The sequence below is a fragment of the Pseudorasbora parva genome, chromosome 24 (assembly GCF_024679245.1).
Source record: "Pseudorasbora parva isolate DD20220531a chromosome 24, ASM2467924v1, whole genome shotgun sequence".
Taxonomy (NCBI): domain Eukaryota; kingdom Metazoa; phylum Chordata; class Actinopteri; order Cypriniformes; family Gobionidae; genus Pseudorasbora; species Pseudorasbora parva.
Window position 1 is genome coordinate 8,757,993 of NC_090195.1, and position 15,950 is coordinate 8,773,942.

The 15,950-nt window shown below is 36.9% G+C and overlaps 2 protein-coding genes across 3 annotated transcripts in view; one reads left to right on the plus strand and one right to left on the minus strand.

Moving 5' to 3' along the window:
• The window catches only part of snx7 (sorting nexin 7), a 36,593-nt gene extending 20,857 nt beyond the window's left edge, over positions 1–15,736 (plus strand). For both annotated transcript variants that reach the window (XM_067435184.1, XM_067435185.1), the window contains one exon: positions 14,883–15,736. In XM_067435184.1, the coding sequence (XP_067291285.1) occupies positions 14,883–14,960 (78 nt within the window). In that variant the 3' untranslated portion in view covers positions 14,961–15,736. The remainder of the gene's footprint in view (positions 1–14,882) is intronic.
• Positions 7,543–9,135, minus strand: LOC137064190 (zinc finger BED domain-containing protein 4-like). Its single transcript, XM_067435540.1, has 2 exons — positions 8,356–9,135; positions 7,543–7,829 (listed from the first exon to the last, which is right to left on the minus strand). The coding sequence occupies exons 1-2, from the start codon at positions 9,117–9,119 to the stop codon at positions 7,676–7,678; spliced, it is 918 nt and encodes a 305-aa protein (XP_067291641.1). The 5' UTR covers positions 9,120–9,135; the 3' UTR covers positions 7,543–7,675.
• Positions 15,737–15,950: the final 214 nt, after the last annotated feature.

Genomic DNA, 15,950 nt, shown 5'->3' on the forward strand with positions numbered 1-15,950 from the left:
AGTACATTAGGACATTTCTTTTTATAATGATGCTGCCATTTTATAAAAGCAATAAGCCACTTGAGGTTGTTGCCATTTTAAATTTGATCATGCATGAAAATAGTGAAAGAGTCGATTTATTGAGATTAATTGAGAAGATTTCAGAACTGAGAGATAAATATTCATACTATGAGGTGGTAAAAATACTCTGGACAAGACTTGGACAAACCGCTGACAGATTTGAGAGGGATGTATGTGGCCATCTGCCTGCATTCATTTGCACAGCCGCCCTGGATATGTGCCAGCAGAGGGTGGTAGTTTCTCATTTTTATCCCCGCTGACAAGCAATTGCACTCCAAGTCTATAAATGTTGACATTGCGCGCTAGATTGGACGTGTTTAAGCCGGTTCACTGCTTATTTTATCTTTTTTAAAGGTCTCTTCCTTTGCTTTTCAGACTTCAACAATAAATTGACCTCAAAGTTGAAGGTATTTTGCAGAAGCGCAACATAAAATGAGAAGCAACGGAAGAAAGTGTAACTGTCAAAAGTTTTAGAGACGTTGTGAACTCTGCTTACCTGCTGTGACCTTAGAGGCTCTAGAGACTAACCTGTTGTTGGACAGAAACGGATGAATGAGTTTATAGCAAGAACAAACATCACACACTCTCTGTTATGTCCCTAGAGAGATTGAGGAGACATCCACCATGATTTTTAAGATGGAACAGACATAAAAATAAGCCGTGTTGCATGAGCTGTCATTCTCTCCGGTGTTGAGGGGAGCTACTTTAAATGAGCATTTTGGCAAGCTATGGTTTCAAAGTAGTTTTGACTACAGACAAAAACAGTTACCAAGACAAAAACTAGCAGGGAAACTTCAATCCAAATAGCAGTTTGCAAAAGTAGACTGACACTAATAACAACGCACTACAATTGGAGCAAAAACTAAATCCGATTATTGAAGAAAGTTTTTGTAATTTCAGGTGACTTATTAAATGAATTTCACAGGCATGAACTCTGATTTTTTTTTAGATAATATTTAAGGGCTATGGAAGGTTGTTTTCACCATGGAATATAAAAAGAAAAAATGAAAAAGGTAATTTGTAAAGATTTTTTTATCTCACAATTCTGACTTTTTTTCTTAGAATTCCAAGTTTATGTCTCACAATTCTAAGAAAAACATCAGAATTGCTAGCCTGACATCATTATGGGGCATGTTTCAACCGGACTAGGAAAGACCTCAATTGGAGACTTACAACCAATCAGAGCAACAGAGCCACGCATTATCAGCACTGGAAGAAGTAAAAGAGGAAGATGAGTGTACGCTCTTTGCCGATCATCATTTTTGAGAGAAATAGTAGAGGCATGTATGAACAAGTTTAGGATTAGAACAAATGTAACTCTGTCCCTGCCAGCGTTTAAAAAAAAGTTGCCAGCCACCGTCAGAGTTTTTGACCATTTTCACCTAAATTTAATAGCCCATAGAATATTTCATCTATCTGTCCATCATCGTATAAACCCTGACAATTTGATTACTCTGAACAGCTCTAGTTCGAGTGTAGTTGCTCCACAACGGATCAAGTCCAGACGAACTCAGATGTTGTGGGCGGGGCTAAATTCAGCTGGCATGAGACTACAGAATTGGGAAATAAATTCAATTTCTAAATTCATAACTTGCATTTCTGAGTTTGTCTCTCAAAGTTTTGAGCAAGCCTGCAGTCTCCCTCTCATTTACTGAAGCTTTCGCGCCTCGATCGCCCCCCGGTGACCGGTCCCAGTATAGCCGCCCCTCTGTGATTTCTAATGGACGCGAGGCAAACTAAATAATAAAATTACACTTCAAAAATGTTTCCCCAAAGTTAGTTTATGTCACTGAAGGCAGTTATCATCACGATGATTTCATTTCAGGTGTTCGTTTTAAAAATAAGTTTAGTTTGAGTTAGTTATTTGATGCTATAAAACTGGGGGGTGACGTCATGATTGACAGCTGAGACTGACGTCTTCTCTGAGTGAAGTTGTCACTGAGGCACTAACGGACTTTTTTTGAAATTTTTGGGAGCAGATTAGAGCTTTAGCTTTAATTTCTACATTTCCACAACTGTTTATTTCACACCAACATAATTAATTGTTCTGCATCTGCGAGAGTGTGGGCGGGCTTTTGATATTGCGACTCGGTCCCAAGATGTCCGCGCCGTGTACCCCCGCCTGAAAGCTTCAAATATGGCAAGCGGAAACGGATGATGTTGAGTCGTCCATATTTTTTTACGGTCTATGGTTTTGAGAATAAAAAGTCAGAATTGCTAGAATTTCAAGTTTATATCTCGCAATTCTTATAAGTTAGAATTGCAAGTTTATATCTCAGTTCTGAAAGCAAAAAGTCAGAATTGGTAGATATAACCTTGGAATTGCGAGAAATAAAGTCAGAATTGTGAGGAAAGTTGGAATTGCAAGGCTATATCTTTAAAAAAAAAAAAGGTAATTTGCGATGTTTTATCTCAAATTTTGACTTTTTTTTTCTTGAAATTGCGAGTTTATATTAGAATTTGGACTTAATAACTTTAACTTAATAACCTAGTTTTGAGTTTCTATATCACAGTTCTGAGAAAAAAGTAACTTTTTTTTTTTCTGTGGTTGAAACAAGCTTCCATTGGGGACAGATCAAGCTGAAATAACATCAAATAATGATCCAGGATGCAGCAAAGTGCTAACAGCGAGTAATGGTGCTGCTATCTTTTTGAAAAGTTAAAGAGATAACACAATTACTGTCTTGCTTACTTGATCCAAAATGCCTTAAATAAAACTCTTGAACATATTTCAAAAATTATATGCCTTGTACTGCAAAATCTAAATCCAGCGACTAGTTGTTCTTCAAATGGATCCAGTCCATGTGTCCAAGAAATTGGAGATATTAGATGGTATGGAACATTTACTGCTAAATACGGCACATCTATAGCTAATTTCATTGGCTTCAAGTAATGGTGTATTGATGGATATTTCACTAATGAAACTTTTGTATTATTTTGAGTACAGTGCAGTTCCTGACTAGATCATATGCACAAATTTGTGGTTCTTTGTGAATGATTGAGTTCAAGCTATTTATGCATGCTCTCAGGGCTTTGCAGACAACCTGTTCCTCACACGTGTGTTTTTATATGTAACCTCCAGGCAAAAAAGGTATTTTTATTTCATGTGGAAAGAAGAGCTTGACAGCATCAAACACTGACCTAAAAGAGAATAAGGTGTGGGACGAGGTAGCAAAAAGGAGGTGGTGGATGCATAAGCAAATATGTAGGTGTAAGAGAACCTCACCAGCCTGAAAAGGAATAGTTCACCCAAAAATAAAAATTCTGTCATCATTTTCTCACCTTTAAGTTGTTCTAAACCTGTGTGAGTTTCTTTGTTCTGTGGAACTCAAAAGAAGATATTTTAAAGAATCTTGGTACCGATGGTATTGTTTTTTCATATTATGGAAGTTACCGGACGTCATACAGGTTTAGAACTACTTGAGGGTGAGTAAATGATGATAACGTTTTCGATTAAATGATATGATTTTTATCTTTGGGTGAACTATCCCTTTAACCTGCAGAGACTCTTCAGTGTCTCTGAGGTGAATGTCCGTTAATGAAGATGGTCACTTGTGTCCTCACACTTTCTAAATGCTGGTCAAACGCTGGTCTTGGGAACTTCAGTAATTTCAGAGCTCCATTAAAGGTGCCCTAGAATGATTTGAAACAATATTTTAAATTGTTCTCTGATATCTAAATAGAGGGTGTGTGGCTTATTTAAGGTCAAAAATTGTCCAGATACGGTTTTACAGGTCCATTTACAACCTTAAAAATTGTCCCTAGGATGTAATGCTCTGTTTTTGCCTTATTTGGAAGGGTCGTGAATATTAATGCAGAGGTCTGCTCTGATTGGCTGTTTCACTGCACGGCTCAATGACAGCTAACACATCTATACCATCCAACATGGCAATGATTTGACAATGATAGCTTCTCAACTTTGAATCACGAACTGAACTGGGTAGTGTGTAAATATGTTGTTTACAGTAACGTTACAGTTTGACAGTAGAGTATAGTTTCAAAGTCGATTTATTTAGCTAAACAAAGTAATGTAGAAGCCACTCAAAATAGTCAGTGTCATGTTTACTCACCCGCTGCAAAATAATCATACTTCAGTTCTCAAAAAATTATATTTATTTAACAAATTGACTAGAATTTTCTTGTTCAATTCTTGTCCAGAATGTTCCTTCTGTAGATCACAAAACAATAATATATATTTTTTGAAATTATAATATGTATACATTTATTTAATTTATAATTATAATTGTATACTCTAACCATAGTTTAACCATAGTATTTGTGGTAAAACTGTGGTTATATAAAAACATGGTAGCTACACTTCTACTATGATAAAACCATGGTTAATTTGCATTAGGGACAATACTACAGTGTACATTTTAACCTGTCATCAAGATATTTGCATTTGACCTCAGCTCTCTGTACAATTTATGCTTACAATGCAAAATCTAATATAAGAAACAATGTATCCCTGCATGCTGGAGTGGGCGGATGTTCAACATTTGCATGCCGCACTTTAGAAACAGAAACCGCAGCCATGTACTGCAACATGGCAACTTCAGAGAATTGCCATGGAGACGCCATAGCAACAAGGCTGTAGCTGAAACGATGGCAAAGATGAGGAAGCTGTCATATGTTAGGAAGCTAACCTATAATTCAGCCGGCACAGCCTTTGAAGGATTTTCAGACTGCAGAAACATTTGTTTTGTTACCAGAGTTAAAGCAACAGTTGATGCTCCTGACGTTTCAAAATTCGCATCTCGAGCCCTTCTGTTGTCTGTCATCTGATCTGCACAGTTACATCTCAGGTGTGTCTGTGTTAATGCATGTTATTATTCATGCATCGATTCGTGCCACTTTTGGCTGAGTGCAGTTGGGCCTTAGTGTCAGAGCTTGAGGAAAGATAATGGCCCTCTCTTTACAGAGGTTCAAACCATCAGTAAATATATATATATATATATATATATATATATATATATATATATATATATATATATATATATATATATATATATATATATATATATATATATATATTAGGGCCGGGACTCGATTAAAAAAATGAATCTAATTAATTAGAGGCTTTGTAATCAATTAATTGAAATTAATCGCATTTTAATTGCATATAAATTTGACCTGAGAACGGTGAGAAGTAATTTTTCACATGGATTTTTAGTATATCATTGAATAATGACTAAATACCAGTCCAGCAGACCAGTGCAATGTTTGCCATTAAGTGTAGCAAAAGCGTATTTGCGATATTTGAGGCTCGATGTGCTGCGGTGATAAGCAAATTCCTTGTTGTATAGCTTGCACACAACCATGCTCTTGTCGACGCTTCCATCCTTTTTTAAAACAAAATTTCCCATCCACGGGGCCAAGCAAAGCAGTCTCATCAGCTTCTTCGTTCATGTTCACACTGGTTTGTTGTTGTCGTGACTCGTGAGCGCTAGTTGGTGTTCCAGTACAATCGGCCCGTCGAAACTCATTCATTGAAAAACGTTCCGCGGTGCAAAAATAAGTGCGGTTAAAATTGTTATTTATTTTTTTGCGTAATTAATCTTAATTAACGCGTTAAAGTCCCGTAATTAATTAATCTTAATCATAAGGGCCGGGATTAAAGTCCCGGCCCTAATATATTATTATTAAATAATAATAAATAAAAAAAATCTCAAACCAGTTCAGTGGAAAATCTCGCCCTGCAGCTAATTTCATTAGTTAAGGCTACAGTGACGGGCAGGTTAAGGGATCAGTGTTTGGTGTAGGCAGTCAGTACTGTGATTGACATGACCAATGAAATCGTAAGAATCCGCTAGAGGGCGGAGTTTCCACTGAACGGGGGGGGGGGGGGGTCATACATTTTTAGATAGAGACAAGTCGCAAAGCAAACCCTTAGACTGTTTAGACTACTCAAAGAGGTATTGACATGCTCAACAAACTCTTTTCTTCAGTGCTTCTCACTTAATCCCTCTTCTATAATAGTCACAGGTGTTTATATTGGGCCTTTATGCCTTTATTATAGTTTTGTGTGTCCTTATGTGCAGTGGATTGCAAATAAGGCTTTTATCATTGATTCTGAGGCTTGTAGAACATATTTTCAAAAGTTACTTGTGCTCAACTTTTCTTTGTTCTCTGTTCTTTTTCTTCTTCTTGATCTTCCACAATTTCTATGGAAAGTTGAGGTAATTTTCATATGACAAATAGGAAAATTGCAGGAAAATTACAAGTCATTCATTGAGATCAGAAAAATGCATTTTCAACCTCTGAAGGTTTTTTATTCTTTCACATTTGAAGTTGTGTTGGAAGGTTCAGCCAGTATATTTTTAAGGAATAGTTCATCCAAAAAATGACAATTCTGTAATTATTACTCAACATCATGTCATTCCAGACTTGGATGACTTTTTCTTCAGTGGAACAAATGAAGTCGCAATTCCGACTTCTTACAAGTCTGACTTCATATCACGCAATTCCAACTTTATATCTTGCAATTCTAACTTTATATCACGCAATTCTGACTTTATAACTCGCTAGTCTAACTTTATATCACGCAATTCTGACTTTTTATAACTTGCAGGTCCGACTTCATATCTCGCAATTCCGACTTCATATCTCGCAATTCCGACTTTATATCTCGCAATTCCGACTTCATATCTCGCAATTCCGACTTTATATCTCGCAATTCCGACTTTATATCTCGCAATTCCGACTTTATATCTCGCAATTCCGACTTTATATCTCGCAATTCCGACTTTATATCTCGCAATTCCGACTTTATATCTCGCAATTCCGACTTCATATCTCGCAATTCCGACTTCATATCTCGCAATTCTGACTCTATAACTCGCAATTCCGACTTTATATCTCGCAATTCCGACTTAATATCTCGCAATTCCGACTTTATATCTCGCAATTCCGACTTTATATCTCGCAATTCCGACTTTATATCTCGCAATTCCGACTTTATATCTCGCAATTCCGACTTTATATCTCGCAATTCCGACTTTATATCACAATTCTGACTTTATATCACAATTCTGACTTTATATCTCACAATTCTGACTTTATATCTCACAATTCTGACTTTATATCTCGCAATTCCGACTTTATATCTCGCAATTCCGACTTTATAATAGGGATGCACCGAAATGAAATTCTTGGCCGAAGCCGAAGCCGAATAATAATGAAATTCTTGGCCGAAGGCCGAAGGCCGAAGGCCGAATACCGAACGCGGTGTTTTGCATTTTTTCCATTTATTTGGCAATTTTTTTACCATTACAATATTTAAATAGTAAAAATGTTTTTTTTTGCTATTTTGTGTTGCTTTTCAGAGAAATAAATCAAATAACAAAAATACAATTTCAAAATATTTATTTAACACTGAACATTTTTTTTAACATTCCAGCAGATATTATACAAACTAAGCACAACATAACTTAAAATAAATAATTAGTAAAATAAAAAAAATATTTTTATTTGGCCATCTTTGAAGCCCCCCTTCTTGAATAGCCTATGTTAGGCCTATAACTGACTGCTGAAAAAATTTAACTCTGTATGTCTACAACTACAATTGAATAGTGCAAAAAATGTGGATGAACCCACAACAAATAAATAACTTAGCCTACTTCTTCAGGAAAAGTGGCAGGTTCTTCTTAATGAAAAGTAACTTCTCTGCTTTCTCACATGAAAGTCGGTTCCTCTTCTCATCGATGATATGAGATGCAGCACTAAACAGTCTCTCGCTGTCGGTGCTTGTGCATGGAGCAGACAAGTACCTGCAAAATAGTTGAAATTTTTATTGCAGTTTTCTGACAGTTGCTCATTTCAAAACGAACAATGTCTTCAAGATAATGAAATGGTTGAAACCCAGTGTAGGCCTACTATTTTACTTCACTGAAAATAGTTAATTTTTTTCACAAAATACATCATATAAAATATAGGTAGTAATATTTTTCTATGTTTCCTTTTGTTAACATTATTGCATTAACTAACAATTAGCAATACATTTGTTATGGTATTTATTAATCTTCGTTAATGTAAGATAATACAAAATATTTAGTTCAGTATAAGTGCATTGACAATTTTTACCAATAGGCCTACCACTTTTGATACTTTTTTATTTCAAAAATTAAAAATTTGATACTTAATTTTAATACTGTATTAGTAAATGTTAACATTAAGATTAATAAATGCGTTTAATAATGTGTTTTCGTTGTTAGTTAATGTTAAAAAATAGAAACTACTTATAAAGTGTTACCATAATCCAAAATATAAATAACATTTCCCATACAAGTAGCCTACCTCCGTGCCATCTGCGCCAGGTCGGGAAAGCGGCCTTGATTGGTCCTCCAAAATTCGAGAGGGTTATTGCTCCTGGGGATGGGGACTTCTGAGAGATAACTATCTAACTGTTGAGCGGTTGAGCTTGTCCTCTGTCTTCCAAATGGGGTATTCTCTTGGAGGATCTCATCGAACATGTCAGACAGCGAAACTGTGCGCGGCTCATCTGCAGTACGAGCGCGTTTACTCTCTGCGCTGTTTTCATCTCCTGCGCTGTGCATCACCTGACCGTCTCCATCACCTAGCGGCTTTCCCAAATCCAACTCGGCCTGGATCATTTCTCGTGTGTGCAGCTTTTTCCCCTCATCCAAGTAATGATCTTTATATCGTGGATCAAGCACAGTCGCGATGCAGTACAGGGGTTCTGAGTCCGCCTGACTAAATCGTGTGCTGACAGCTTCTAAGAGCGCACTTTTAGTTGTTTTCACTCCGTGGTCTGTTTCAGCCTCTTTGTTTAAAAGACGCTTTAGTGCTGCAAGTAAGGGTATGATGTCTGCCACAGATGCATCAGATGAGCTTATCTCTTTTGTTATCTGCTCAAAAGGGGCGAGAAGAGAGAGAACGTTCTCGATTAACACCCACTGGTATGCGGTGAATGTCGCGGGCAGGTCATGATCTGCTATGTATGTAGCCAAGACTCGCTTTTGCGCAAAAAGGCTTTCCAGCATATAATATGTACTGTTCCACCTTGTGCTCACATCTTGTTGGAAACGTTTTTGTGGCATTCCGAACTGTTCTTGAATAGATTGTAGGCGCGCATAGGCAAGTGGCGAATGCTTAAAATGGCCAACAATTTTCCTGCCTATCGCTATCACATCTGCTATACTGCGCTGACTCAACAATCTCTCGTTGACCGCCAGTTGAATTGTGTGTGCCATACACCGTATGCCTTTCAGATTGCTATCTTCCATGGCTTTAGCCATATTTCTTGCGTTGTCACTGACTACCGCATGCACTTTAGATCGGTCAATACGCCAAGTGTCAAACATGTTGGCGAACGCCTCGGATATGGCTACAGCTGTATGGGACCCTCTAAACTCTTGTGAGTGAAGCACAATCTTTTTTAGCTTGAAATCTGTGTCGATCCACTGCACAGTTAAACTCAGCATACTGGTGGGGCTCACATCCGAGCTCCAAATATCAGTCGTGAAGCTGAGGGCTGCAATATCTGTAGCCAAGAGCTCATGGACGTGAGTTGAAACGACATCATACATCTCAGGTAAACACACGTCTGAGAAATACCGTCTACTTGGCATGGTGTAACGGGGCTCAATATGGTCTATAAGCCTGCGAAATCCAACATCCTCTACAACAGAGAATGGTTGATCATCCAATGCGATGAATTCCATTATCTTTTTAGTAATGCCTTTAGCTTTGGCACTGTCACTGGTAAACTTTTTTGCCTTTTCTAAGAAGTCAGCCACAGATGGAGTGTGTGTCAGACTGGGAGGAGGTACTTTCCTTTTCGCTGCTGCTGTTGCCGCCGCGGCCGCCGCCGTGTCTTTCTCGTACTCTGCATGATGTTCGGGGTGTCTTGATTTTAAGTGATAAATTAAACTTGAAGTGCTGTACGTTTTTGCAGATGCACCCCCTCTGGACAATTCAGCAGAACAGTGTTTGCAAACAGCCGTTTTTGCGTCTTTCTCTGACACTTTAAAGTGCTTCCACACTGCTGACATGTTTGCTGCATGCACGCGACTCTCACTCTACGCGGGTTACTATTTGATCGCGTCATTAAAAACGTCATTGTTCGGCAAAATTTATTCGGCCTTTTTACTTATTCGGCCAAACACCGAAAGTGCTTTTTTTGGCTATTTTCGGCCGAATAATTTCGGTTGCCGAACATTCGGTGCATCCCTACTTTATAACTTGCAATTCCGACTTTATATCACAATTCTGACTTTATATCTCACAATTCTGTCTTTATATCTCACAATTCTGACTTTATATCTCACAATTCTGACTTTATATCTCACAATTCTGTCTTTATATCTCACAATTCTGTCTTTATATCTCACAATTCTGACTCTCTATCTCACAATTCTGACTTTATATCTCACAATTCTGACTCTCTATCTCACAATTCTGACTTTATAACTTGCAGGTCCGACTTCATATCTCGCAAGTCCGACTTTATATCTCGCAATTCCGACTTATAACTCGAAAGCAAAAAAAAGGAAAATCACAGATTTAACAGTAACACCAACAGCTTCTATCACATACAACAAGAGTCCAGACTGTGAACACGAGAAATCTCCCGCGATCAAACGGGACTTACAGTCAACAAACATGGTTTAGTTTTGTTTCGTTCCACATGACAATCTACAGAGTGCATGCACATTTGTCCTCAGGGTTTTTAGATCAGTGTGGCCCTGACGTTCTTTCAAGCGGATTCAGTCACATTTAACACGCATCGCTAGGCCTGTCGCGATAGTCGATAAATCAATTAATCGCACGAAAAAAAAAATGAGGTTGATAATTCTTCCGGCCGCGATAATTGCCATTTGCATGCTTTTTTGTTTTCCTCGTTTCTCTCGTTGACTGCGTGCGCCTTGTCTGTTTGGGGAGATGTTTATACTCGACGCGCAGAGCGGGTGCCGTGTGATAAGACGTCATTCTCGGCCAGCATTCGTCTAGAACTCATGGCTCTTCGGTTGCGGAGCCACACGCAAAGTGACGAAATTTGACGTGGACAACGGCAAGCGAAATGGGATGAGGTCTCGCACACTCCGCGTCGACGTCATTTTTGCCGAGCGCACCCTCGTGCTCGAGCGGACGCGTCGTGCGTAAACGAGGCTTAAAGAAGTTTGATAAACGCAAGTTAATTCTTCAGTTCAATCTTTGTGTGCTAAAAAGGCACATAAGTTCCTGTAGAGATAGCAATACACATTCTCTTTTTTTTTGCCAAATAAATGAAAAGCATGTCATCAATGTCCTCTCTCTCGCTGTAACAAAATATCCCTTTCCTCAGAGATGGTCAAGTTCAGTTTGTGCATGATTAGGCTATGATATAAAACATTTTTTAATACTGTATCCTAAATTGTGGATAATTAATATATCATATGCTGAAGTACATTTCTGTATTAAATAAATAAAATAAAATAAAAAGAACCATATAGAACGGAAAACCGTGAGCCTAAAACCGTGATACGAACCGAACCGTGTGTTTTGTGAAACGTGCCGCCCCTAATATGCTCCTAAAACACAATCATCCGTTGCAGTTTTCATTCATTTTATTTATTGTTTTGGGTTGTTTTGTTCATTTATTGTGGTTATTTAAAATGTTTTCCATTTTTAGTGTTAAATAGTCTTTAGAAATGAAAGTTTATTGATCTTTGAAAAGGTGTACCTGCATTTTTATGCCATTGTCATTATTTTAGATGAAAATGGTCTCAGAACGACAATCGTAAACATATCGTTTATCACAATAATTTCTTGACCAATTTATCGTCCAGCAAAATTTGTTATCGTGAAAGGCCTACACATCGCACCACAGGAAAATCTGATGAGATAATCTGTAGACCCATCAACTTTACCTAAGATTTTCGCATGGGGAGAATTGGGCCCAAAATCGGCCTGATTATCTTGTAGTGTGCCGTGCCATCAGCTGTCTTTTCCTATCAGAGTTCTCAATATGAAGTATGACAATTCTGTATATGCCTGATATCGTATCAATCTCCTGCAAGTGAATGGCACACCAAAGTCTTGAGTAGTCGCCCTTTAACTCCGCTGTCGAGATTCGGTGGTGCCAGTCCCAATCACATCTGTTCCATTCAGCTTTGGCATGCAGTTTTATTTGCTGTGCTTAATCAATATCTCGAACCAGAGTTATACAGACGTTTGCCTTGTTTAAACCAAGCAGTCTGGTATTGAGACAAATATAGCCATGTCCTAGTGTGATTCGGAGGGCGACTGTGGTTCAGCGCCCTCACACATGGCCTGTCTAAAGTCGTTTTTCCAAGGTCACGTCACGTCTGAATCCTGTGGTGATGGAGTACATTGATTAACCGCTTTTGACAGCCAGTCGGCCGCAGCCAACGCGCCTTCAGATATTCTGCTTTGAAACACGCTTGCGAGTGGCATCTGAGAGGTTTGGGCCGAGGTGTGTTGAGGTGTTTCAGGGTTCGGGCGGCGCTTGACAAGTCCCTGTGAAGACATTTATCATGGGCTTTGAAAGTGACACCTAGATGGCACTCGGGATGAGCAGCGACCGCAGCTTCTGAATGAAATTGAAAACCAAATGGCAGCCACTTGTCAGGCCTCGCAGTTAGCAGCGTTTAAACATTCATCTATTTTACTGCAGTCAGAGTTTTTACTGATGTGAGAATGTATATCCATGTGTAAGGAGAGTGTTGCACCACTCACATTTGCTTTGGAAAATGTATATCGAGTTATATTTTTATATATATAAAGTTTGGAAACATTACTATTTTTAATGTTTTTGAAAGAAGTATTTTATCCTCATCAAGCCTGCATTTATTGGGTTAAAAATACAGAAATAAGCACACTGTAAAAAAAAAAACAATTGAAAATGTTCTGATCTCCAAATTTAATTTCTGTGAATTAAATTGCATCAATTCACAATTTTTTTACAGTGCAGTAATATTGTGAAATATTACAAATTAAAATAAGAGTTTTATATTTTACTATACTTTAAAATATAATTTATTTCTGTGATGGAAAGCTGAAATCATTTTAATATGCTGATTTGATCAATTATCATCATTGTTGAAAACAGTTGAGCTGAATAAAATGATGAATACAAATTGTATCCATTAATAAAAGTTTATTCATGAATAAAAAGTTAAAAAGAACAGCATTTATTAAAATATTCAAAACAATATCAGTCTTTTCTGTCAGTTTATTTAACACATCCTTGCTAAATAAAAGTTTTGATTTCTTTAATAAAAAGAAACTGACCGCAATCTATTGAATGTTACACAAGATTTCTATTTTAAATAAATGCTGTTCTTTATATTCTTATATTCTTTGTTCTTTATATTCTTATATATTATATTCTTCTTTATAACTTTATATTCATCAACGAATCCTGAAAAAGGTTATAAAATATATTAATTATTATATAAACTATTTCCAACATAAATAATAATTCTGCATATTAGAATGATTTATTCAAGCGCAAGTCACCGGCCATTGGCAGGTGTGGCAAAAAGTACATTGAATTAATTCTATTTTTTTTATTAATATAAATTATATGATTCTATAATAGATTTTAATATATACATATATTAATCATTATATTTATTGAACTTATTGCTGTTAGCCTTGTTTCTAGAAGCAATAAAGTCAAAGGAGAGTGTTAACTCGGCAGCCTATACACTTCTGGGCAACTATTTCAGGCATCTTATGCTGCTTTCACATGCTTTCGGAAATGTCATAATTGATTCTTGCCTATTTATTGGGAAAATCTTTTTTGCCCCATGCACTGACAACCATATACAGACTATTTTCCCTGTGTTTAAAACATAGGCTTCACCTGATTACTCATATATGTAAATATGCACTACATTAATGACAATCTAGCTGTTGTGGGAGAAAAACTAGTAAATTCAGTGTAAATCATACACTGAATTTGTTGGTTTAACTTAAAAAAGTAAGTTACCTGGTTGCCTTAATTTTGAGTTTACTGAAATAAAAAATTTGAGTTGATACAATGAAGGAAATTTGTTTAATTAATAGAAACTCAAAATATTATTGTATCTGAACCACATAAAAAAAATGTATAAATCATTTCACTGCATCATCAGAAATAAAACACACACAATTACCCAATATGCTTACAAAATCTTTTAATAATATTTTAATAAAGGTTGTTGAATCTCAATTTTCAATTTTTCATTGTATTAACTCAAATTTTTTATTTCAATGAATTCAAAATTAAGGCAACCAGGTGACTTTTTTTCTAAATAATTTTTTACAGTGTACCTGTCACAACAGTACTTCTCCTCTCCACAATGTTTAAAGTTTATAGCACGCCCATCCCGGGAATTTGGGTATCAAACACACATTCATATTTACGATAATTCGAATACATGTGAAGGCAGTATAAGACCAAGTCCTTTCTACTTGAATGGGGGAATTCTAAAATCTCAAAGCTTCCCGAACTCGCCATTAAAACATATTTCAAATCAGCAACAGACATCCCATAAACGGCATAAAAAAGCTTGTTTTTCAGGCTAGATGTGCCAATGCGCGTTTTCAGTCATAGCGTGCGTCTTAAAACACTGACTATTGCAACTGCAGTGATGCGATGACTTTACCAATATGCGATTGGCTTTTTCATTTAGAAGGCGGGACCGGACGCCATATTGCATTTTGCACTTTCTCCCATTAGTGCACCGTCTTTGTACAGCTAAAGTCTTTGGAAAAGTTTGTTGACGTGTCTGACATGACTAAATCAGTTTATTACACTGCTTCCCATGGCTTATTGCTTTAACATAAGTGTGTGTGTCTGTGTTTTCTTGCAGTGTTTGGCTGTATGGGAGTCGTTCTTGCATTCTCAAAGGACAGAGGCTGAAGAAACTGGAAAGGATGACTGTTCCTAATCTCCCATGATGCTTTTAGGTGTACGGGACCACCCAAGACGCTTTTATTCCTACAGACACCAAGAAGATTTATATGTAGAGACTGAAACACCAAAGAGAAAGACAGTCCCAGCAACATTTCCCAGCATTCAGCAAGTGACCCAGAGAGAACCATAATGGAAGTATATTTCCCTCTGTCTTCAGTACATTTGCTCCAAAAGCACGTTTGGTTTCTTTTGATAGCAGGGAAAAGTTATATTGCCAAATCTTTTATACTGAGACCTATTTTTCCTTTTTTGTTTATACAAGTACAACACATGGGATGAGAAAAATAATGCAATTTCTGGAGAATGAAGATGCACACATAATGGCTTTATTGTACCGCCTGACCTTTCTAGTGAGAATTTTATCCATATGATGTTTGAGATTCATATGTCTTGACCTTTTGCTGATCAATGCAAATGCAGTTTACCTCTTATCAGAGTTGCCTTACTGCAATAAAACATTCGATTAGTGTATAAATAAATATAAATGCACTCTGAATGGATGCTTTTCTTGCATTGGACTGAATTCATCATTGTGCTATTCAGGTTACTGAAGCTACATCTTTATGCAAACGTCATATATTGAAGAAGATGCTGACATTCCAGAATTGTTTACATGATATTGAATTCATAAATCAAAAGAATTTAACTGTTGCCTTTAAATATGCAATGAGTGTATTGTTTTAGATACTATGATTTGAATGCGGTGTACTAATGTCATAAAGTGTAATAAATTGACTGGTTTAAAACTGATTTTACGGCTCATTAGTGAAATGAATGTCTTTGAATTATCTATGTATTCTAGAAATAGTTGAAAAGATGATTTGAAAGATGTGTGTTTTTATTCTCTCTCAAGAGAAAGTGAGCGGCATGTTGGATCCTAAACTAGGTTACAATCACAGCTTGATCACATGAAACATTAAAAAGCTCTTTAAATAATAAACTCAAATCGATCTTTCGTGTCAGT

Coding starts and splice junctions, on each gene's coding strand:
- LOC137064190 (XM_067435540.1), bottom strand. CDS start 9,119: ATGCCACAAAAACGTTTCCAACAAGATGTGAGCACAAGGTGGAACAGT. Junction 7,830..8,355: donor CTGGCGCAGATGGCACGGAG/GTAGGCTACTTG, acceptor ACTATTTTGCAG/GTACTTGTCTGCTCCATGCA.